The 25,918-nt window shown below is 35.3% G+C and overlaps 1 protein-coding gene across 6 annotated transcripts in view; it reads left to right on the forward strand.

Annotated features, from left to right (window-relative positions):
• Positions 1-25,918, forward strand: part of Brip1 (BRCA1 interacting DNA helicase 1) — a 135,810-nt gene that overhangs the window by 100,993 nt on the left and 8,899 nt on the right. For all 6 annotated transcript variants that reach the window (XM_074046231.1, XM_074046235.1, XM_074046232.1 and 3 more), the window contains 2 exons: positions 11,676-11,788; positions 20,534-20,616. In XM_074046231.1, coding sequence (XP_073902332.1) covers positions 11,676-11,788; positions 20,534-20,616 — 196 coding nt within the window. The remainder of the gene's footprint in view (positions 1-11,675; positions 11,789-20,533; positions 20,617-25,918) is intronic.

Here is a 25,918-nt window from a genome sequence, read left to right on the forward strand (position 1 = left end):
TTCAGTTTGTGGTGTTTACTTTCTGTCAAAACTTAGGAAAAACATTCACAGTTAACTTCCATAATGTGAAATGTCTGTCTCGTTAAGCATTAAAGAAGCATTGGTCAACAGGTATAATGCTGTTGGACTATATAGCTAATGTGAATGTGGGCATGACCTCCCAAATAGATCAAAGACTAATCTGTTTGACAGTTAAAAGATGGCAGAGCTTGCCTTGGGCCTTTTGCTGCTTCACATAGAAACTGTTTGAAAAGCATGCCTAAGGAGTCAGGATGTGTTTATCAGGATGAGCAGGTAAAAGTAAAAGGTTGTCTTTTGACATTTCAACTAATCCCCTCCAGCCTTTGGTTTACTTAACATTTAGGCTATTTGCTGGCAGGAGAAACTGGCTTTTTCACATATGCTGTATGTCATTTTAAATTGGGCATCGATCTTCAAGCCTGATAATCACTAAGCATACAGTGAAACAGATTGTGATGTCTTGAAAGTGAGGTGTTCTGGCTTCCAACCTTTTTAAAACCCTTAATTTTGTTTTTACTTTTTCCTAGTTGTCATTCCCCAAAGATAATTTTGTATTTATTAATTTTAAAGATCTATTTTTATATAATAAAAATAATTCAAAGTTAACCTTTACAATATGTTTCAAGTGTATTTTTTAAACTTTTTACCTAAAATAATTCCCCTAGACACAATATTGTTAATATATATATTTTTTTATTTTTCTTTTATTATTCATATGTGCATACAAGGCTTGGTTCATTTCTCCCCCCTGCCCCCACCCCCTCTCTTACCACCCACTCCGCCCCCTCCCTCTCCCCACCCCCAATACCCAGCAGAAACTATTTTGCCCTTATTTCTAATTTTGTTGTAGAGAGAGTATAAGCAATAGGAAGGAACAAGGGTTTTTGCTGGTTGAGACAAGGATAGCTATACAGGGCATTGACTCACATTGATTTCCTGTGCGTGGGTGTTACCTTCTAGGTTAATTCTTTTTGATCTAACCTTTTCTCTAGTACCTGGTCCCCTTTTCCTATTGGCCTCAGTTGCTTTAAGGTATCTGCTTTAGTTTCTCTGCGTTAAGGGCAACAAATGCTAGCTAGTTTTTTAGGTGTCTCACCTATCCTCACCCCTCCCTTGTGTGCTCTCGCTTTTATCATGTGCTCATAGTCCAATCCCCTTGTTGTGTTTGCCCTTGATCTAATGTCCACATATGAGGGAGAACATACGATTTTTGGTTTTTTGAGCCAGGCTAACCTCACTCAGAATGATGTTCTCCAATTCCATCCATTTACCAGCGAATGATAACATTTCGTTCTTCTTCATGGCTGCATAAAATTCCATTGTGTATAGATACCACATTTTCTTAATCCATTCGTCAGTGGTGGGACATCTTGGCTGTTTCCATAACTCGGCTATTGTGAATAGTGCCGCAATAAACATGGATGTGCAGGTGCCTCTGGAGTAACAGTCTTTTGGGTATATCCCCAAGAGTGGTATTGCTGGATCAAATGGTAGATCGATGTCCAGCTTTTTAAGTAGCCTCCAAATTTTTTTCCAGAGTGGTTGTACTAGTCTACATTCCCACCAACAGTGTAAGAGGGTTCCTTTTTCCCCGCATCCTCACCAACACCTGTTGTTGGTGGTGTTGCTGATGATGGCTATTCTAACAGGGGTGAGGTGGAATCTTAGCGTGGTTTTAATTTGCATTTCCTTTATTGCTAGAGATGGTGAGCATTTTTTCATGTGTTTTCTGGCCATTTGAGTTTCTTCTTTTGAGAAAGTTCTGTTTAGTTCACGTGCCCATTTCTTTATTGGTTAAGAAGAATGACTTTAGAAGGTAACACACACGCACAGGAAATCAATGCAAGTCAACTCCCTGTATAGCTGTCCTTATCTGAACTAGCAAAAACCCTTGGTTCTTCCTATTATTGCTTATACTCCCTCTTCAACAAAAATAGAGATAAGGGCAAGATAGTTTCCTTCTGGTAGCGAGGGAGGAGGGGGGATTGGGGAAGGGGGGAGAAATGACCCAAACATTGTATGCACATATGAGTAAAAGAAAAAAATATTTCAGACCTTCAGATTATGAGTACTCAACTTTTATAGACTGCACTGAAAAGACTGTTTCTTTCTTGAATAGTTTTATAAATTCTTAAAACTGTAAGTTCTGGTAATTTATCTTGAAAGTCCAAAATTTTTTCAAGAAAGCAATTCTGCTTTTGTACATTTAATTAGGCTCATGCTACAAAAATATACTATTTGATATACCTGTTAAGTAATATTGCATAGAGGATATCTTTTAAAGTTAACATGCTGAGGGGAACAATTCTGCTTTTTCATATTAGATTAATTAGTTGGTTTGTTCTAGGTGAATAAATCGCTGTCGTTAAACTCTAGAACCAGTTTTTACTTAATTTAGATTTCTATATTCATTTTATTTTCAAATAGGAAAAATAAAGCACCTCAGAATAATGTCTCTCAGAAAAGCAACAGTGTTAGACTCTAGAGTTTTCACTCTTAAGAGAGCTAGCTCTGGACTCAGACAGACCTGGATTCAAATTCTAGCACTACCTTAATTTTTTTCATCCTCAGTTTTCTTATATATAAAATGAAGTAATAATATCTATCTTGTAAGATTATTGTGATAATTAAATAAGATAATATCTGTTAACTGCACTGTGCATAGAACTATATAGAAACTCAATAAATACTATTATTCCTAAGATTTTTGGCTCCCAGGGTTTTCATTTTTGATTGTTTAGCTAAGTCTTAGTGTCAATTTTGTCTTGTTTTTGGTGGTACTAGGGTTTGAACTCAGGGCCTCATACTTGTGAGACAGGCTCTCTGTCACTCGGGCCATACCCCAAGCCCTTTTTTCACTTTATTTTTCAAATAAGGTCCTATGCTTTATGCCTAGGTCTGGCCTCAGACTGTGATCCTCCTACCTATGCCTCCTGTGTCCTTGGGATTACAGATTTATGCCACCGTGCCCAGCTTTGTTTTTTAGATGGGGTCTCTAACTTTTTGCCCTGGGCTGGCCTTGAACCACAATCCTCCTGGTCTCCACCTCTGAGTAGCTGGGATTACAGATGAATCCCATGAACCATCATGCCTGGACCTTTTTGTTTAAAAAAAAATCTTTATTCCATTTTTTTCTCCTTACATTCCTTGTTTTTTGTTTTGTTTTTGAGTTTTTGGAGATGAAGCCTCACTGTGTTGCCCACTCTGGCCTCAGACTTCTGGGCTCGGGTGATGCTTCTGCTTCAGCCTCCTTAGTTGGGATCACAGTCACGCACCACTGCCTGGCTTATTGTCAACTTTTTCTCTTAGTATAGAAATTATTTCTTTAACATGGGTTAAGCAAATTTATCTTTTCCCTCATATTTATCTTGTTGTCTTCTCTAGAAGACTCCTCCCAGTTGCTGGAAACTTGGAGACAGTTTTGACTTTTTTCTCTTTAGTAAGCCCCACATCACTACTTGGTCATTAACATCCTATAACTCCACAATGTGTTACAACCTGGACCGCTTGTCTGTTCCTTTGCCTTTCCAAGTCAGGCTCTCATTTCTCTTGCAACAAATTCATAGCATGTCTGTATTTCTTAACTCCCCTCATTTCTGTACACTGTAATCAGAATTAATATTTGAACATACTTAGTTGATGGCCATTTGTGCACCTATTCTATTGTGTTTCACGTAAGCCCTTGCCAGGCAGAACTTTTTTTTGGTGGGGTAGAGTGGAAGTTACTGGGGTTTAAGCTCGAGGGCCTTGTGCTTGTTAGGCAAGTGCTCTACCACTTGAGCCACTCCTCAGCGTTTTTAGCTTTAGGTTGTTCATCAGGTGGGCTGTCGTATTTTTGTCCAGGGCTGGCCCAAGACTGTTTTCCTTCTACATAGCTAGGATCAGAGGCATGCACCACCATGCCCAGTTTTTTGATATAGATAAGGGTCTCGCTAACTTTGCCTGGACTCGCCTTGAACTACAATCCTCCTGATTGCCACTTCCCAAGTAGCTGGGATTACAGAGATGAGCTGCCAGACCTAACCAAAGCAGAAAATCCAAATCTTTTAAATTCATATTTGCATTCCTAATGCCTAGCCTACATGCCTTGCATCCAGCCCAAACTGCAAATATTGGATTGAATTCATTCTTTCTTTAGCTACCATAATTTCCTTCTTCTCGTCATATCAATTTTCCTACTTTAAATGTTGTACTTTTAATGTTTATGCAGCATTCCTGAGAGCTACTTAAAACAAGCTACTTTTTTCACTCACTCAGTATGAAAAGTCTGAAATCATAATTAGTCATCTGTCAGTGTCTGTGGAGAATGTGTTCTGGGACACTGGATGCTTTTATATGGTTTCATTCTTTCCACCAGTATCTTTTTGGTGTGCATGAGGTTATTTTGCTTTTTTTGATGTGTTTAATATCTCCTATTGCTCTCCTAAGATTTGCCAGTTCTGCTGCCTTCTGTATTTTTCAGTTGTACTATTCCCATTTGAATTTTTTCATAATTTCTCTGCAGTGACTTCCTAAAGCTCATTAATTTATGTGTTTTTATGTTACATAAATATATTTATAACACCCACTTTATTTATTTATTTATTTTATTATTCATATATGCATACAAGGCTTGGGTCATTTCTCCCCCCTGCTCCCACCCCCTCCCTTACCACCCGCTCCACCCCCTCCCTCTCCTCAATACCCAGCAGAAACTATTTTGCCCTTATTTCTAATTTTGTTGGAGAGAGAGTATAAGCAATAATAGGAAGGAACAAGGGTTTTTGCTGGTTGAGATAAGGATAGCTATACAGGGAGTTGACTCACATTAATTTCCTGTGCATGGGTGTTACCTTCTAGGTTAATTCTTTTTTTTTTTTTTTTTTGCCCTTAACTCTAATTTTGTTGAAGAGAGAGTATAAGCAATAATAGGAAGGAACAAGGGTTTTTGCTGGTTGAGATAAGGATAGCTATACAGGGAGTTGACTCACATTAACTTCCTGTGCATGTGTGTTATCTTCTAGGTTAATTCTTTTTGATCTCACCTTTTCTCTAGTTCCTGGTCTCCTTTTCCTATTGGCTTCAGTTGCTTTTAAGGTATCTGCTTTAGTTTCTCTGCGTTAAGGGCAACAAATGCTAGCTAGTTTTTTAGGTGTCTTACCTATCCTCACCCCTCCCTTGTGTGCTCTCGCTTTATCATGTGCTCAAAGTCCACTCCCCTTGTTGTGTTTGCCCTTGAATTTGGCCATTTGAATTTCTTCTTTTGAGAAAGTTCTGTTTAGTTCACTTGCCCATTTCTCTATTGGTTCATTAGTTTTGGGAGAATTTAGTTTTTTAAGTTCCCTATATATTCTGGTTATCAGTCCTTTGTGTGATGTATAGTTGGCAAATATTTTCTCCCACTCTGTGGGATAACACCCACTTTAAAGTCTTTCCTATTCACACAGCTTCTTCCCATTTCATTAATTTCTGTTGACTGCCTGTATTTTTTCCTCCCTTATTATGGATCATATTTTCCTGAATATTTTTATTGTATGCTAGTCATTATACCTAATAAATTATAGAGATTTTGAATTATGTTATCTTCTGAAGGATATTGATTTTTGGTGCTTGTTTTTGATGATACTAGGGTTTGAATTCAGTGCCTCACACTTGCTAGGCAAGCACCAGGCTGCTTCAGCCACATCCCCAGAACTTTGTGCTTTATTCATTTTTTAAATAGGGTATTACTTTTTTGCTAGGGCAGACCTGAACTGTAATCCTTATATTTACACCTTTTGTTTGGCTGGAATGACAGGCATGTACCACTGCACCTAGCCTTCTGTTGGTTGAAATGGGGTCTTGCTAACTTTTTGCTCAGGCTGGCCTCGAACCTCAATCCTCCCAATCTCCACCTACTGAGTAGCTGAAATTATAGCTGTGAGCCATCAGACCTGACTTGATTTTTAGTTTCTTTGTTTGTTTTGTTTTGTTTTGGTGGCACAGGGGTTTGAACTCAGGGCTTCATGCTTGTAAGGTAGGCACTTTACCACTTGAGCCACTGTAGCAGCCCTTGATTTTTGTTTTTTATAGGCAGTGCAATTAGTATGCGGTCATATTGAACTTACGTGGATCTAATATGATGATTTATTAGGGGAGATTAGGGAAAAGCTGATCAAATTACTCAGTCTTTAAACTCTCTCCTCGATGGATCTTGGTCAGGATTTGGTTTAGTTCTTTGTAGGAATTTAGATAGGCAGTCCTCTGAATTATGCTCCTTATTCCTAATGTGATATTTGACTTTTCTGATGACTCAGATGGGGTTAACAGGTGTTAACAACATATTTGCATTCTAGCTAAGCCAGAATCCAACATCTTCAAGCACTCCTTGACCATTTTTTTTCTTTTAATCTGTGTTCTACTTGCAACCTGAATTGGGCACTCTTTGATGAGCCTCAGGTGGGTCACCCTAACACATGCAACCAAACCTTCAACCAAGACCTTGCTGAAGGCCTGCATGTGAACTGTGGATTACCTCCATCTACTTGCTCTTCTTTGCTCTGCCCCACTGATTCCAGGAACTCCAAACATTGATATACTCCTTGGATAAGCCCAGCAGAACCACTGTGTTCTATAATACAGCTCAGTATCTATAGTGTGGTTGGGAAATTGTTCCCATAGGGGGGTTAGAAATGAGTTTCCTTTCTCTCATGAGTTGCTGTCTGTCCTTTGTTCTTTGATGCTGGAAATAGTTCATGTGTAAGGTAGAAAACTTTACTAAGTTACTTCACTTCATCATAAGTGGCATGGAAATGAAATTATCCTTCTTTTAAGTACCTGCCATTCTTGCATATGAAAAGTAACATTTTATTTTAGTATTACTATGTATACTTCAAAGGTATCTTTTCATATTTATAAGCTAGTTGTATTTTTGTTATAAATAACAATTTCGTGGCCTGGTGGAGTGGCTCAAATGGTAGAGCATCTGCCTGGCAAGTATGAGACCCTGAGTTAAACCCCATAACCACCCCCCCCGACAAAAAAAATTTTATGTACCTTTTCATTTCTTTTAGATTTTTTAAAATCTTTTATTTATTTATTTTTCTCTTTTTTTGGATTTTTTATCTTTTAAAAAATTACATGTAGAGGCCAGCTGCAGTGGCTCACGCTTCTAATCCCAGCTATTCAGGAGGCTAGGATTGGTTTCAAGGTCAGACTAGGCAAAAAGTTAATAAGGACCTCCGCTCCCCTCAGTCTCAGCAAATAAGACAGATGTGGAGGAGTGCATCTGTGGTCCCAGCCCCAAGCAAAAATGCAATACCCTAACTAAAAATACTTAAGGAAAAAGGGCTGGAGTTGTATCTCAAGTGGCATAGTACTTATCTAACATGCACAAGGTCCTGAATTCAAGCCCATTACCACACAAAAGCATATGTAGAAACTCTATGTAATGTATTAACACCTTACGTGTTATATGTGTTAGATATATTCTCACGTTTTTAATCTTTCTGGATTTCTTTTACCTTAGAAATTTTTAGCTTTTAGATAATTAAATCTATAAAAGCATTTCCTCTGTGGCCTTAATGGAGGTCTTGCTTGGGGGCTGGCAGTGTGGTCCAAGTAGTAGAGCACATGCCTGGCAAGTGCGAGGCCTTGAATTCAAACCCTGGTACTGCCAGAAAAAAATGCAGTAGTCTTGCTTGAGATGGTCTTTCCCACTTCAGGATTAGAACATTTGTAGGTTTTCAGTGTCTTGAATATATTCTTATAAATGGATGAGGGGATACAACTTTACTGTTTCTTTAAGTAGTTACTTGCTTTTTCAAAAGTTGTCCCTAATGCATTTGTTCAATAATTTATCCTTTTCTCATTGATTTCAAATTTCACCTTTACTATGTGTCAAATAAGCAATGGTCTGTTTCCAGACTCTGTTCAGTATTCCAGATTTTTGTTCATCAGGTCCAATATGAGTGTTGCATTGTTTAAATAAGTGTTGCATTGTTAAATAGAGCTGAAAAATCAGTCTCTATTGTATAGTTTTAAAAAAACTAACTTTGGAAGTTTTTTTGTCCAGTTCAGCAATTCTTACCCTTTCCTAGCAGCTTACTTTACAAAAATGAACTTATTGTTGAGGATGCTGGAAAGTGGTACTCCTTAGCATTTTAGTGTCTCAGGACCTTTTTAAAAGCTGTGAATTTAGAAATATGGGCCTGGCACACATCAAACAAAAGGCTTTCACAAAGCACAGAAGTCTTACCTCGCAGCCCTCTAATGACACATGGACTTCAGTCTGAACTTATGTTCTAGAAGGAATTACTCAGACCTTTAATAATAACTCTTCTAGCCAGAATAGCTTTAATTTATAGCTGAGAAAGATTTGAATGGTACCAAGTTATAAATCACCTTATATAGTTACTTTAAAATGCCCAGTGCTCCTTTTTCCTACACACCCTCCTCACACAAGAAAACATGTGCAAGAATACATATTAAACAAAATGGACAAAATATTGAAAATATTATAAAATGAATGTGCTTTATATAATTCTATTACTGTATTTTTTAAAAATAAAATTTAGTACCAAGGGAATAACAGAAATCAGATATACCCTTCTCAAAAGAACTAGAACACTGAATATTATGATGAATCGATGTTTGTATATGTTCAACAGTAGACATAATAGGACTAAGATTCCTGAGAAGAAGAGAATAAGATCATATAGTTGAACCAGATTGTTGCCTGGAGTTGCACAGTGTAGGGAGTGAAAATCCAAATAGAGCTTAGCAGTCTCACTGACATGAGAAGACAGACTTTATGAAAGTTACATCAGTGAGAATTTGCAAGGCAGGTAACCAGACAGGATGGAACTCTGCAGAGAGAAAACTCCAGATGTCTGCAAAGGGGTCCCCTTTAGTACTGATTGGCATATATGTGAGAAGAAACTACTAAGGCCAGGAAAAAGAGTAAGCCAAATGATTCCTTGAGCTCATAAAGAGCTGGAAGTAGTTTGTGTTCTTACCAGCCATAGTGGGGGAAAAACACCTTGTAATACCTGAGATATTGGATATAATTGACAAGAGTTCCACCCTGCATTGGGATAAGTTAGCCCTAGATTAAAGGCTGCCCTGGATCTGCTCTAAGAGCACTTACAAGCAAGTCTCAAAAGAATTAACTGGTTCCAGGTAATAAGTACACTCCAGAAGAAAACACAATACTATTTAAATCATTACAACAAAATCCAGTAATCATTGATGTAATATTTATAGTATGTAGTATCCAATCAAAAATTAACAGACATGCAAAGAAGAGGAAAATATAAACTCTGATACAGAAGAAAATCAATGAAATGACAGAGGTTTTAGAACTAACAGATAAGGACATTAAAATATCTTATGTTTTATGTTCTTTGTATTCTTTGAACATGGAGAAAAAAACATGACCATGATGAGACGATATTTTTTAAAATACCTTTATGACATTTCTAAATATGAAGAATATATGGGATCAAAAATGTATTGGATAGATTAGACACTATAAAAGGAAAGATCTGTGAATTTGAACACATATGAATTAGAATAACCCAAAATGAAATATAGAGTAATATAAAAAAAACTAGAATAAAATGAACAAAGCATCAGTGACGTGGGGTGATACAAAGTGGCCAAATAAAGGTGTAATTGGAATCCAAGAAGAAAAGAGTGTGTGGAGGCAGAAAAAAAAATTTTTTAAAGAAATAATGACTGAGCTAGTGGAGTGGCTCAAGTGGTAGAGCACATGCCTGGCAAGCACAAGGTCCTAAGTTCAAACTCCAGTACTGCCAAAAAGAAAATGCTGAGATGGAAAAGAAAAAACATAATGGCTAAAATTTTTCCACATTCAATAGAAGCTAGAAGCCTACAGGTTCTAGAAATTTTATAAAACTTAAGCATACAAAAAGGCACATCACAATTAAATGTAAAAATCACCAAAAAATGAGACATTACACACAGAAGAAGAGGACAACACCAGACTTCTATTCAGACATATGCAAATCAGAAAATAATTGAGAGGTATCTTTGAGGTTGTGAAAGAAGTTAAACCTGCGAACTTAGATTTCTTGAGCCAGTGACTCTCACTAAGTAACCTTGAGCCAGTGGCTCAAGAAATCTAAGTTGACAGGTTTAATTTCCTTCAGTACATATATTACTTTTCAGGAAAACAAGCTGAAAAGTTAAAACTCGTCGGCAAACCTGTACTCTTTTTTTTTTTTTTTTTTTGGTACTGGGGCTTGAACTCAGGGTCTACATCTTGAGCCACTCCACCAGCCCTTTTTTGTGATGGGTTTTTTCAAGATAGGCTCTCTCGAACTATTTCCCTAGGCTGGCTTCAAACCGCAATCCTCCTGAGTAGCTAGGATTACAGGTGTGAGCCACTGGCTCCAGGCAACTATTAAGTAATGTTAAAGGAAGTCCTTTAGGTAGAAGGAAAATATCAAATGGTAGAAGGAAAACACAGAGTGCCCGAAATGGTAATTTGTGAGTAAAAAGATACGCATTTTTAAGAAAAGGTATTAATGAGAAAAGTGGAAATATGAGTAAAGTATGTAGGTTAGTTAAAAGGAATGTGCCATTATTTGTTTCTTAGTTTGAAATATATGCCATAATAATTTAACATGTTCACCTTAGGGGAAATTGAGTAAAGAGTATATGCTATATTACAACTTTGCTGTAAATCTAAACTTATTCCAGTATTAAAAAATACATTTAAATACATTTAAAAATAAAAGATAATATGCTATTTAAAACATAATTATTCAAAATGTTTTATGCCTGCATAGAATTTGTAAAACTAAAACATATGGCAACTGGAGCACAAAAGACATAAAAGAATAGTGGAAATATATTGTATAGTTCTTATGCCAAATGTGAAATGGTACAATACTGTTTTAAGATAGACTGTGATAAGTTAAAATAATAAGTATGTTGTGAACCTTGGAGCAATCACTAAAAACAAAATTAAAAAACTAGGACAGATAGCTAATAATCTCACAGTGGAAGTAAAATGCAAGTAATAAGGGGAAGTTTTTGACGCAAAAAATAAAAAGCAGATGGGACAAATAGAAAAAAAATAGCAGGATGGTACTCTTAAACCCAGTCATAACAATAGCTACATTAAATATAAATGGGCTAAACATTCCAGTTAAAAAGCAGAAATTATTAGACTATATAACATAAAAGAATGGACTGCTCATACACATTTTAACATGGATGAATTCCAAAAGCAGTAAGCTAAGTGGAAAAAGACACAAATGATTACATTTGTCTATATGATAACATTTATATGAAATTCCAGGAAAAGTGAAACAGGAAGGAAATCAGTTGAAATATAGATAGGAACATGTAGTGGTGATGACAATGTTATATACTATGATTGTGTGGGCGGTTGCAGTACCAAAGCTTTGTCACAACTCATCTACTTATATACTGAACGTGTGAATTTTATTGTATGTAAATTATCTCAAAACTATTTGATATCACACACTTAACCATGTGCATGAGGGAATTCAGGGAATGTAAGGATGAATAAAGCCATTTTAAGTGAACTGAAAAAAATCACTAAAAAACAAAATTAAAAAAATATTTAAGATACTATAAGTCAATATGATTTTTTAAAATAAGCTGTGATTATCTAGTACATTTTTATATTTTTTAATTATTAGGTTGAACTAAAGCGACGATACAATGACCACCACTCAAAATCGAGAGGTCTTTTGCCAGGCCGTCAGTGGTATGAAATCCAAGCATATAGGGCCTTAAACCAGGCCCTAGGTAGGTAAGTAGAGTAAATTTATGTGACTGTAATTTTATCTGTGACTAGAGCTAGATGTAGGAGTGCTATTGCTACTTTAATCTTTTTAATTATTGTGATAAATTTTTATTTAAGTAGAACCCTAGGAAGGTATATTTTTTATGTTAAGTGGAATTGAAAAGAGTAAATAGAATAAATTAGACCCAAAACAAAACTCAAGAGCTATGGGTATGGGTATGACTCAAGTGGTAGAGCTCCTGCCTAGTAACAAGGAGACACTGAGTTCAAACCTCAGTACTGCTTAAAAAAAATTTAGGGTCCTCCCAAAATAAAACTCAGAATTTTCAGAGATTTTATCATTAGCTAAAGAACAAATGACATATAGAGGTAGATGTTTATTAAAGGAAGTTTACAAACAAACCAAAACCTTTTGTCATATGAACATCAAACCAAGGTAATGGTTTTATAGATGAAAATCACTTATTGCTTCACACACACACACACACACACACACACACACACACACACACAATGTCAGGGAACAAAACTGATATACAAGCCAGTATGAGAAGGCATTCTATTTGAGCGGTATGTCTTTAGTCAGTCACTAAAGGTGTGTAGAATCTTTTATTATATCAATCAAGTTATTTTTATCAAATACAAACCAGATTTTGCAGTTGCACCATTGTTTATTCTATGTAAAGAAGGCAACTAATGGGGAAAAAGTATCATTTTCATTTTAATATTTCTGAAGTATAGCTTGAAATTTGATTTAATCTATGCCTTCTATTTATGGTGATAATATTGATGGATAACATTGAAACTCACAGATATTGAATAATTAAAGACAAGGTAAAGGAGTTACTTTTTAAAAAGTAGAGGCGGGCATGGTGGTGCATGTCTGTAATCCCAGCAACTTGGGAGGCAGAGACAGAAATGTTGCAGTTTGAGGCAGCCCAGGAAAAAAGGTAGCAAGACTATCTGAAAAACAATCCAGGCTTGATGGGGCACATCTATAATCCAAGCTACTTGGAAAGTGGAGGTAGGCGGATTACAATTCAATGCCAGCCTAGACATAGTTAGCGGAAGATTATCTAAAAAACAAACTAAAAGCAAAAGGACCAGGTGTGTGGCTCAAATAGTAGAGTGCTTGCCTAGCAAGCATGAGGCCCTGAGTTTAATCCCCAGTACCACAAAAGAAGATATCAGAAGTAAAGCATTTAACAAATCATTCAAGAAGAGTTAAAATAACCTGTGACCATGATACTAAAGAATTAATATCAATTAACCATTTAATCATAATACTTCTATGTATTTTTTGGCAGTACTAGAGCTTGAACTCAGGGCTCGAGCTTGCTAGGTAAGTGCTCCACCAGATAAGAAACACACAATATTTTTTTTCCTTTTTTTTTTTTTGTCATACTGGGATTGAACTCAGGGCCTCAAGCATTCGAGGCAAACACTAAACCACTGAGCTATATCCCCAGCTCTGAAACGTACAATATACACACACATATTTACTGTGGTGCTTGGGATCCAGCCCATCAGCTCGAGCATTCTAGGCAAGTACTCTCCCAACTGAGTTACATCCGAGCCCAGAATATTCTTTTCTTTCCCAAGGATCTGGCCCATTAAGATTTGTGCTTTGTGGAATAAGTTTTTAAATCATTTTGTATCATACTTTCTTATTGTAGGAGATCAATTTCCAATTATAAACACTATAATTAAATTTTGTACAAACTAACTTAAAAATTTATGTTCTCCATTTGCGAAACTGTAACTAGTTTTTCCATGTAATAGTTCATTTCCCAGTGAAGCTGTAAGGTGTTCAAGTAATTCAAGTAAGAGAAATAGTTTAAGAGTAAAGTTATGAAATCATGAGCATTTTCCACATTTGCAGTTCAAGCAGAAGACCCACTACTAACTCTAATCTGACCTGATCAAATCCAGAATTTATAGATTTTCCTCAGGTGTCTTGTGCTCTCACATTGGACTGTTTGCACATTCACCAGCTAGACTGCATTTAAGTTCAGCTTACATGTAGCTAATGACATAGGACACAAGTAGATTGAAGTGCAGGACACATCACCCACACTCCTCTTCATAATTTCAGAATGGTATTTTGTAGGTTTCTCTTCAAATGGAATGACTCCCTTTTGTTGTTAAGCTGCTGATATCCTGCTGCCCTTCTCTGCCTAGATGGAAGTCCCATTTTACTGGGCATCAAGTTGCACTGCAAGTTGTTCTTGAAACATTTCATCTACTTTCTCTCTCCTTGCTGATTTTTTGTTTGACTTTTAATATTTGTCTAATAGTTTCTATTAAAAATGTATTTGAGATTCTTGACTTAGTTGTTATACTCAGTTTCAAGAAAATAATCTTACCTCAATTGATTTTTATTCCTTTTAAGATAAATAACAATGTCTTAAATTTCAAGAAACCATGTGAAGCAAAAGTTAATTTGTATCCTTCTTTTTCCACATATTATCTCATTTGATTCTTCCATTCACCAGTGATGATGATGCATTAGCAATGCATGTTGGTAATTTTATTTGATTGTTTTGTCTTGTGGGTCGGTTTTTGTTTGGGGAGGGTTTTTTTTTTTTTTGGATGGGGGTTTGAACTCAGGATCTTGTGCTTGCTACCATGTCCACAGCCCTGTTTTGTTTTGTTTTAAAACTGATTCAGAGAGACTAAATTATTTGGCTGGGGTCACATAGCTCTTTACCCTTTACATTTTAGACCTACCCACTTTTAAACCAAAAAGACCTGCTTTTTTCATCCATATATCTACCCCTACTAAAATTTTCAGCATTAAACATAAACATTTCACTATTGAACTATTTAATTACCATATCCTGTCATTGCTCTCTGCCTTTGTACCTAAGTTACCATTTGGCATATTTAGTAATCAAAACCTAGTTGAAGGTCACTTAGAGTAGTATAAATCCATGAAATATGAAAACAACCTTCAGAAGCGTACCAGATGGTTTTGTACCAGTTTATAACTGCACTGAGTTTTCTCACTGTCTGCTTTACTAACAGTATAATCTTTTCTCAAGTGGGCAGAATTCATATAGGCAGCAAGGCAGTATGAGAAGAATAGAAAACAGAAAAAAAGTTTTACTCTGACTTATTTTGTTAAATACCTTTTTACCAAAGAGCACATTAAACACAAATCAAAGCCGACCCCAAAAAGTATGGAATCCTGACTTTCCACTGATTTTCAGCACTCTTCTATAATATTGACAATATTTATTATTTCTTCCTATACTGCCTAATATTATATGGCCTGTTGACTTTTGAATCTTTAGTTTACTTTAAAATGAAAAAAAGCATCATATTAAATTTACATTTTAATTATCACTCTTTCAAAATGCTATGACAAGGAATAAAACTTGTCAAAGTTACAAACAGTGAGGGAAAAATGTCAGGCAACAAATGTCATCAGATTTTGAATGCTGGAAGAAACAGTTGAGTGAATGAATGAACAGGCAAGAGGAAGCTGAAACTTAAATCTACAGCAATAAAAGCCAACAAGAACCTCCAAGTTCATTCATAAAAGATTAGGACTTGAGGGATTCTAAAGTGTCAATGAAAGTAAGGTTAAGCAGGGCACTGTGGCTCACATCTGCAATCTTAGCTACTCAGGAGATGGAGATTGGGAGGATCACACCTCACCTAATAAAAAAAGCTGGGCATGGTGGCACACACCTGTCACCCTAGCTGTGTGGGAAACATAAATAGGATTGTAGTCCAGGCTGGCCTGAGAATAAACATGAGACCTTATATGAAAAATAAGTAAAGCAAAAAGGGCTGAAGGCATAGGTCAAGTGGTAGAGTGCCTGCCTAGCAAGTCCAAGGCCCTGAGCTGGAACCCCAGTACCACAACTCCCTCAAAAAAAGAAGTAACTTCACAAAATTTCTCAGAATTGAAGAACATGATTTCCTAGGTTAAGAGAGCCCACTCAAGCACAGGTGAAAAGGAGAATACTATATTGCACATCATTGTGCAGTTTCCAAGTATTTGTAATAAAGAAAAGGTCTTAAAGACCATGGTTCATGCTTATAATCCTAGCTACTCAGGAGGCAGAGATCAGGAGGATCACAGTTCAAAGCCAGTCTGAGCAAATAGTTGGCAAAACCCTATCTTGAAAAAACCCATTACAGAAAAGGGCCGTTGGAGTGGCTCACGGTGTAGGCCCTGAGTTCAAACCCCAAGTACCAGAGAAAAAAAGAAAAGGTCTTAAAAAGGTAGGCTTCATAAAGACAGTAGGGAATCAGAATCACAACAGATTTCTGAAAAACTACACTGAAGATAGAAAAAACTCTCTTCAGATTTCCTGGGGAAACAACTTTGATTTTAAGTTGTATAGGATCCAAACAAAGAACTAAAACATTTGCGTCAAATAGATGTTTTTCTCAGGGTGTTACTGGAGATTTGCTCCATCAAAATAGGGTAAAATTCAGAAAGTAGAGAATCAAGAATTCAGGAGATTGGGACTCCAATCTAGAAGAGAGGCAAAGAGATCTCTCAGAACAGTCAGGTAGGGAAGTCCTGAAGTGACCCTGTTAATGCTAAGTCCGGAGCATAGAAAGTTTGACTATATTGAGAAGAAATTTTACAGCTGTGGCAAAACTTGAAATCCATGAGTAAGGCAGATAGGAGGGCATTTTAGGACACCCTGGGCAAAAAGTTAGTGAGACCTTATCTCATTAAGTAGGTGAGGCATGGTGGCATATGCCTTTGGTTCCCAGCTACTCAGCTAATTGGGATGTGGAATTAGGAGGATTGTGGTCTGAGGCTGGCCCAGGCAAAAGCGGAGATTTTATCTAAAAACAAATTAAAACAAAAACGACTGGCAACATGGCTCAAGTGGTAGAGTGTTTGCCTAGCAAGCATGAGTCCCTGAGTTCAAACCCAGAACTAAAATAATAGAAGGAGAAGAAGGAAAAATAGATCTGGGCTGAGGTATAACTCAGAGGTAGAGTCCTTGTATAGTATGTATGTGTGATCCCCCGAACAACAACAAAAAAAAGATCTAAGATCAATAATCTAACTATTTTCACTTTAAAAGATTAGGAAAGGAAGGGCAAGCTATTAAAAGCAAAAGATAAAAAGAAATGAATGAAATAGAACACTCAAGAAACAGGAAATCAAGGCAATAAAAAATTAATTCACTGAAAAGATAAGAAAAAATTGATAATCCTTTATCTAGCATGACGAAGAAAATATAGAGATTGCTAGAATTAAGAATGAAAGAGAGGTACTACTGAACTCACAGAAATATAAATGTTTATAAGAGAGTTTCTTGAACATTGCTTGACAACAAAGTTAGATAAATAGACAAATTCATAGAAAAATACAAAGTACTGAAGCTGAATTAAGAAATAGAATATTAGAATAGATCTATAACATTTAAGTAAAAATAAAATTAGTAATCATAACACTTCTTATAATGAAAACCCCAGCACTAAATGGCTTTGCTGGTGAGTTCTTTTTTTTTTTTTCTTTCTCTTTTCTTTTTGCTGCTGGTGAGTTCTAAAAAATAATTGAAGAATTAGCACAAATCTTTTACAAACTCTTCTAGAAAAATAGAAGAGGAAACATTTTACCAAAGCATTTGTTTAATGAGTCCAATATTACCTGATGTCAAACCAAGTTAAGACATCACAAGAAAACTGCACAGCAATATTGGTTATGACTATAGAAATAAAAATACTCAGCAGAGCCTAGAAAACTGAATCTGGTAGCATACTAAAATGATTATACAACATGATTGTAATTTTTCTCAGAAATGCAAGGTTAGTTCAATATATTAAAACCACTTAATATGATTTTCATATGTTGCTGTGCCAATGGAATGTAAGTTCAAAACTGCATGGTTTTCTCAAGATGCAAAAAAGGCATAAAACAATGTCTGACATACTTTCATGATTAAAAACACTTAATAAAGTGGGAATATAAATCAGATTACTTAACTTTAACAAAGTCATCTATGAAAAACCTATAGCTAATGTCACACTTACTGGTGAAAGACTAAGTTTCCCCCAAAGTTCAAGACCATGACAAGGATGTCCACTCTCACTATTCAGTATTAAATTGGAGGTTCTCACCAGACCAGTGAGGCAGAAAAATTAAAGATACACAGATTGGAAGGAAGAAATAAAACTATGTGTATTTCCAAATGACTCGATATTCTACATAGAAAATCTTAAGGAATCCATTAAGAAATATTTATTAAAACTAATAAGATCAGTAAAGTTTCAGCTTAAAAGATGTATACAAAAACCACTGGCAACTGTATTCACTAGCAAGTAAAATTGCAAAAGTGAAGTTAGAAAAATATCAGTTAAAATAGTACCAAAAGCAATTTAACAACTTAGAAATTAATTTAACTAAGATAGTGAAAGAACCACTTTTTAAAAAGAACATACTAAAAAAATGGAATTAATCCCATGTTCTTACATTGGAAGAGTTATGATTAAGGTATGAATGCTACCCCATACTGATAAAATACCAGTCAAAATCCCAGCTGACTTTCTGGTAGAAAGTGAGAAACTAATCCTAAAATTATTATGGAAAAACAAGCAACCCAGAATAGCCAAAACAAAGAGAAAAGCAAGTACAAATTTTCTTAACCTTATATTAGGCAGTAGCTTCTTAGGTCTGATTTCAGAAGCACAAGCAAAACAAAGATGAGATACTTGAGATTTTGTCAAAACATAAGGTTTTGTTATTCAAAAGACACTTAAGAAATAGAAAAGATAGCTCAGATGGAGAAAATATATGCAAATCATGTATATCAGGATCTGGTATCCAGAATACATAAAGAACTCTTAGGGGATGGCTATGTTCCCAGTGATTCAGGAAGTGGAGACTGGGAGGAGCATTGTCTGAGACTGGCCCATGCAAAAAAAAAAAAAAACTTGAGACCCCATCCAAAAAAAAAAAAAAAATAGTTAAAGCAGAAAAGAAAAGAGGGGCTGGAAGAGAGACTCAAGTGATAGAGCACCTGCCTAGTAAGCATGAGGCTCTGAGTACCACCAAACCCCAGTATCACCAAAAAAAAAAAAAAAAAAAACTTGTAAAATTTAACATTGAATGGGTAAAATAGGCAGCTTTTAAATGGACCTATAATTTGAATAGCTATTTCTTACAGACAATACACCAATAACCACTAAGCACATAGAATGCTCAACAGTATGGTCAGTAGGGAGATACAAATCAAAACTATTTTGAAATGCCATTTATTGCTCCTAAAGTAGATACAAATTTTTAAAGCTATAACAAGTATTGGTGAGGATGTAGAGATTTTGGAACCCTCATACATAGCTGATGGTAATGTAAAATTGTGCACCTGCTTTGGAAGACAGCATGATGGTTCCTCAAAAAGTTAAACATACAGTTACCCTGTGACCCAGCAATTCCACTCCTAAGTATATATCTAAAAAAATCAAAAACATGTTTTTTTATAAAAACCTGTACATGCATGTTCAGAGCTGCATTATTCATAATGCCTGAAAAGTGGAAATGAAGCAAGTGTCCATTAACTTATGAGTGGAGAAACAAAATGCCATATATCCACGTAATGGAATTTTATTCAGCCATAAAGGGGAATGAAATACTAATACACAGTAGGAGTGAAACTTGGAAACATCATGCTAAAGTGAAATAAGCCAGATTAAAAATGCCACATATCGGATGAGTCCAGTTAAATGAAATGTAAGAAATAGGCAAATATATGGAAACAGAATATGTTGGTGATTGCCAGAGGTAATGGGAAATAATTGAGGTAGTTTGGAGTGACTCCTAAGGGGCACAGGTTTTCTTTTTTAGAATGATGAAAAGTTCTAGAATACATAATAGTAAATGTTATACAAATGTAAGTAAACTAAAAACCATTGAATTCTGCACTCAATTTTAAAATATATTTTAATATAATTTTTTAAAATACTAGTAACCTGAATTTAACAATCCATAAAAATAAGAATGCACTATAACCCTGTGTGGTTATACTAGGAATGCAAGGCTATTTAAGTATTTGAACTGACAAGTGTAATCCACTATGTAAGAAATCAAAGAAGAAAAACGATATGATTATATTAATTGCCATGTAAAATATTTTTGACAAAAGTAAATACTCATTCGATGGTTTTAAAAAAAATCCTCATCAACTATATGAAAGGACAAATGCGTAAAACCCAGAATCTTTAATGATTCTTAAGGCAGACAATTTTTCTGTATGACTAAGAAAAAACATCTTGGAAAATATTTTCTAATACTTTTTAATTTCAAGTTAAATTTGTATAACATTTTGAATGTAACTTATCAGTAGTTGGGGCAGATGCAGAGGGTTTTTTGTTTTTGTTTTTGTTTTTTGGTGGTAGTGGGGTTTGAACTCAGGGCCTCATGCTTGCTAAACAAGTGCTGTACCACTTGAGCGACTCTGCCAGGCCTTTTTTTTGTGTGTTGCTTATTTTCAAGATAGGGTCTCACAAACTATTTGCCCAGACTAACTTCAAACCCTGATCTTCCTAATCTCTGCCTCCTAAGTAGCTAGAATTACAGGCATGAGCCACCAGAAAGGACTTTTTTTATATACCTACTTTGGTATAGTGGGTAGCTTCTGTAGCTCTTCACATAATAACATTACAGGATTGTATAACTGACACATCATTAATTTTCTTAATTTTCTGTCCCTCTAATAATCTGGCTTTTACTTTCAGTGTTATATATATTTTTTATTTCCCCTCCATTTTTTGTAGGTGTATTCGACACAAAAATGATTGGGGAGCTCTTATTCTAGTGGATGATCGCTTCATTAATAATCCAAGTCGCTATACATCTGGTAAGATTCTCAGCTGAAATTAAAGTAAAAAGAAGTAACAATCTCATGAGCTCTACCTTCTGAACTTCTTAAATGTATACCACAATACTGTTAGGTATAAGCACAATATTGTACAGCAAATCTCTGAAACTTTTTAGTCTTGATTTAACAGCAATGACCCACTGTCTACTCCTTTGTACTGTGGCAGCTGCTATTATACTTTGGCTTCTTTGAGTTGACTACTTTATATACCTTATGTAAAATGAATTATGCAATATTCTGTGACTGGTTTATTGCACTTAGCATAATGTCCTCAGTGTTCATCCATGTTGAAGTATCTGAAGGATTTCCTTCTCTGTGGTTGAGTGATATTTCCTTGTATATATATATATATACCATATTTTCTTTAGTGTGTGTGTGTGACTGGGGTTTGAACTCAGGGCTTCGTGTTTGTAAAGCAGGTGCTGTAGTGCTTGAGCCACACTCCAGTCCATTTTGCTGTGGTTATTTTGGACATGGGGTGTCATGAAATACTTGCCCAGGAGGACCTCACATCACGATCCTTCCAGTCTCAGCCACCTAAATAGGTAGGATTATAGGCATGAACCACCAGCACCCAGACCATATTTTCTTTATATGTCAATAGACATTTAGATTGTTTCCATCTGTTGGGTACTACAGTGCACATGAGAATGCAGATATCTCTTTGACCTATTTATTTCAGTTCTTCTGAATAAATACCAACACATGCATAGCAAATGGAAGTCCTAGAGCACACCTGTTGTCCCTCTGATTTGAATAGGCCTGGATGACACTTTCCTGTTTTAGTATGCATCTTAGCCACCCTGATCCAATATCATATGACCAGGTATTCCTCCAGCTTGGAAAGTATAAGACTAAGAGATGACAACCACCATTTTGAGTTTTTACTACCATTTCCTATATGGGAAGCAGAAAATATGTCTCTTTTTTTCCCCATTTCTCTCCACTTGTATCACGTTAAGCTAAATTCCTTTCCTAATAATTTTTTCTATTGCTTTCACTACATTTTCACATCTTGCCTGAATTCTTCTCTTGCTGATGTAAGAATCAAATTATATGACAGCGCTAACTTTCCAGTAACATGAGGAGAGTAATACAGAAGGTAATCTACTTATATTTAAAGTAATGATTAATGGGAAAGGATTTACTATTGCTATATGCATGTTTTGTCTCTCTTAACATTTCTTTCTGTCCCTCTTTTCCTGTCTTTCTGCTTTCCTTTGTGTTTCACTGATTTTTTTGTTTGTTTGTTTGAAGTTATAAACTTTCTTTCCTTTCTTGTTTTCTTTTGTCTTTTATAGGTATTATCTTTTTGGTTATCATGAGTCTTACATAAGATGCCTAGAATTATAACAGTCTATTTTCAGCTGATCAATTACATACCAAAAAGTTACACCTTTCCTTTTCTTCACCACACTTTGTTATTGAAGTAAAAAATTCCCCCTATTTTATCTGGTAAAAATATTTAGTTATTATTACTTTTTATACTTTTGTCTTCAACTCTACCAAAATTAAAAGTGAGTTGTGGGAAGGTGATTCATGCTCCATTGTTACACTGTACTTAAGTATTCTGTATTTATCTATAGAGTCACCTTTTGTGTTACTGTTTAGTATAACCCCTTAGCATTTCTTACAAGGCCAATCCAGTGCAATAAACTACCTTAACCTTTGTTCATCTGGCAAAGTCTTTATCTCTCCTTTGTTTTGATGGATGGTTTTGCCAGATAACCGTATTCCTGGTTAGCAGTTTGGATTTTTGGTTTTTTTTTTTTTTTTTTTTTTTTTGAGCAATTTGAAAGTATCATCCATTTCCCTTGTTACTACAAAGTTTCTCTTGAGAAATCATTGACAGTTTTGTGATTTGCTTGGATGTGATGGATTGCTGCTTTTAAAAATTCTTTTTTCTTTACCTTAGAATAACTTAGTATAGACTTCTGGGTTCATCCTGTTTTGGATTTATTGGGCTTCTTGAATCAGGATGTCATTTTTTTCTCACAGGAAGTTTTTTCCCATTGGGAAGATTTTGGTCATTTCTATGAGTAAGCCTTCTCCTTTTCCTCTTTCTAGGATTCTCAGAATGCATACATTGCTCTGCTTGGGCTTTTTTCACTTTTTTTTTAAATCAAGTTTTTTGTTTTCCCCCTTTTTGCTCCTCTATTTAATTTCCAATGGCCTATCTTAGAGTTTCTAAAGCCAAGCTCTGCTTGGGCTTTCTTCAGCTTGATCAAGTCTGCTGTTGAATCCCTCTAATGAAATTCTCAATTGTTACTGAATTTTCCAGCTTCAAAATTTTGTTTTACATTCTTTATCTCTGAGTTGATAATCTTCCTCCTTTTTTTTCCCTCTATCATTTTCTTAAGCTCTAAGCATCTTTTTGACAGTTATTTTAAACCCTTTGTCAGATAATTCACTTACCTCCATTCCTTTAGTTTGTAGAGATTTATCTTGTTCCTTTGATGAGGCTACTTTTCATGTTTCTTGGTGTTCCTTGTGATTTTATGTCAGTATTCACACATTTGACAACACAACCTCCTCTTAGAATGTTTGCATGCTGGCTTCACACAGGAAAAGACCATCACTCATCAGCTCTTGTAGGCACCCTGGGAGCCTCACAAATCTTTTCTGTGGATCTGTCTTCTCTCAACTTAACCTATATAGATTCTAATTAGAAGGTTTGCCAATTTCTTTCTTTTCATTTCTTCTTTCTCTTTTCCTCTCCTTCCTTCTTTCCTCTCTTCCTCCCCCCTCTTTCTTTTCTTTTCTCCTCCCTCCCTCCTTTCTCTTTTTCTATTCTTTCTTTCTCCCTTCTTTGTTTCCTTCCTTCCTTCTTTCTTTTCTTTCTTGTGTCATAGTCTGTTTTTCTATCTTATCTGTCTCTCTATAATGAGGCCTCCTAAGCATCAGTACTAGGCAGGCACTCTACCACTTGAGCTACACGCCCGGCCAAAAAATTCTTTATAAATGCAAATTCGTTTAGTTACCAACAAAGGTTAAACCACCTAGGATTCTTCAATTTTATAGAATATGAGATATAATTAAATAATATAGTAATATTTTATTTACCATTGTCAGGGGAAAAGCTCTTCCATAGAAATGAATTTTCTAAGAAATATGAAATTTTTACATTTAAATAAACAAATACATGGTTTTTGTTTTTTGGGGTTTTTGGTTTTTTTTGTGGTAATAGGGTTTGAACTCAGGGTCTACATCTTGAGCTACTCCACTAGCCCTTTTTTGTGAAGGGTTTTTCCGATATAGGTCTCTCAAACTATTTGCCTGGGCTGTCTTTGAACCATGATCCTCCTGATCGCTTCCTTCTGAGTAACTAGGATTATAGGCATGAGCCACTGGTGCCTGGCTAATGCATGTCTTTTATTTTTTTATTTTTTTATTATTGTTTTATTATTCATATGTGCATACAAGGCTTGGGTCATTTCTCCCCCGTACCCCCACCCCCTCCCTTACCACCCCTCCCTCCCCTCCCCCATTCCCTCAATACCCGGCAGAAACTATTTTGCCCTTAACTCTAATTTTGTTGTAGAGAGAGTATAAGCAATAATAGGAAGGAACAAGTGTTTTTGCTGGTTGAGATAAGGATAGCTGTACAGGGAGTTGACTCACATTAATTTCCTGTGCATATGTGTTACCTTCTAGGTTAATTCTTTTTGATCTAACCTTTTCTCTAGTTCCTGGTCCCCTTTTCCTATTGGCCTCAGTTGCTTTTTAAGGTATCTGCTTTAGTTTCTCAATGCATGTCTTTTGACTGCTTACAGTTATCTTTTGTTTTGGTTTATGTTAAAGTTTATTGTTGTATTTACTTGTCTGTTTCTTTAGAATACTCTAGTTTAGAGTTTATGTTAACCAAAGTTAGCATTTTTTGAAAGGAACTAAAGCATCCCTGTTTGCAGCAGGATAAAGTAGATGGTCATTTTTTTATTACTCAATTCAACAGATATTATGTGCCTATGGATTTCATTCAGCAGTGACACAGTCCTTTCAGAGTCAATACCAGGAATCTACTTGTTTTCAAAGAGCTGTGGGACTTATCATTTTTGTTATTAATGTTAAGATTAAAAATTCATGAAATTAAAAATTCATGAATTAAAAATTCATGAAATTATAATAAAGACATAGTGAATTTTAATTTTGTTTCAAGTTAGCTATGTGTGGGCATAGAATTTACTATTTCAGAGTCTAATTACTTTATTTGGTTTTGTATTAAAAATTAAAATTTAAATTTAACTGTCAGGATTAAAGCAGAGAGTACTGCTTTCTTATTTTTTTTTAACCTTTTCATGTAAAACAGCAGTAGATTAAAGCAGTAACTAAAAGCAAAAATGCTGAGTGATGGTGTTTAGTCAGTAGGTGGAGCTCAGACTCAAGTTTTGTAAAGCAAACTGACATACTGCGAAGGTAACTGTACTGAATTTTTTCAGTTTCAGAGAATTTCACATTTTTATTTGGCATAATCATTTTTACTAAGCAAACAATAAACATAAGGGAAATGCATGTTTGTTTTTTATTTTAAAATCTAGAAGACATTTTACTTCATAGTTCTTATTTGCTGAGATTTTTAGAATTTAATATTTTCCATTATTAGATTTTTTTATTCTCTTTTCCTGATCTTCATGAAATGTAAAGTATTTTCTTGTTTTGGTAATACTAGCACAAAATACCCACATACGCTTTGATGACTATTTCTTGTTTAAATTCAGTTTGCCTAAATAGAGAATTGATTAAAAAAAAAAAAAACTCCCACTAAAAATACTAAAGGAATGTATTTGAGATGAACATATAGTAACTCAGGTTTCTTGAAGCCCTGTTTTATCTTTCTCTAACTGTAAACCATAGTGACTTTTAAAACTAATTGCTCCAAAAGATTATGCTATTTTTGTAACATTAGCCAGGGAATTCTATTTCATAAAAATCCAAGATTTGTTAAAATTTCATTGGAAAATGAGGCATTCTACAAAATACTTAGGCTTTCCCCATCCCCACCCCAGTACAGGGGTTCAAAGACAGGGCCTTCTGCATGCTAAGCAAGTACTCTACCACTGAGCTATATTCCCAGCCCACTTCTTATACTCTTAATGTTGCTCATTTTTATGCTGTTTTCTTGTCCCAGGTCAAATCATATCTCTTACTTTGCTTATTTATGTATTTTTAAAGTATATAATAAAAGTTCAGGTAGAACATGGTTTTCCCACAAACATGTTATTTCTTTTACCTCCAGAATTAGCTTAATATGTATTTAGAATTGCCTAAAAAAACCTTTGAGAGT

This window comes from Castor canadensis, chromosome 11, assembly GCF_047511655.1.
Source record: "Castor canadensis chromosome 11, mCasCan1.hap1v2, whole genome shotgun sequence".
Lineage (NCBI taxonomy): Eukaryota > Metazoa > Chordata > Mammalia > Rodentia > Castoridae > Castor > Castor canadensis.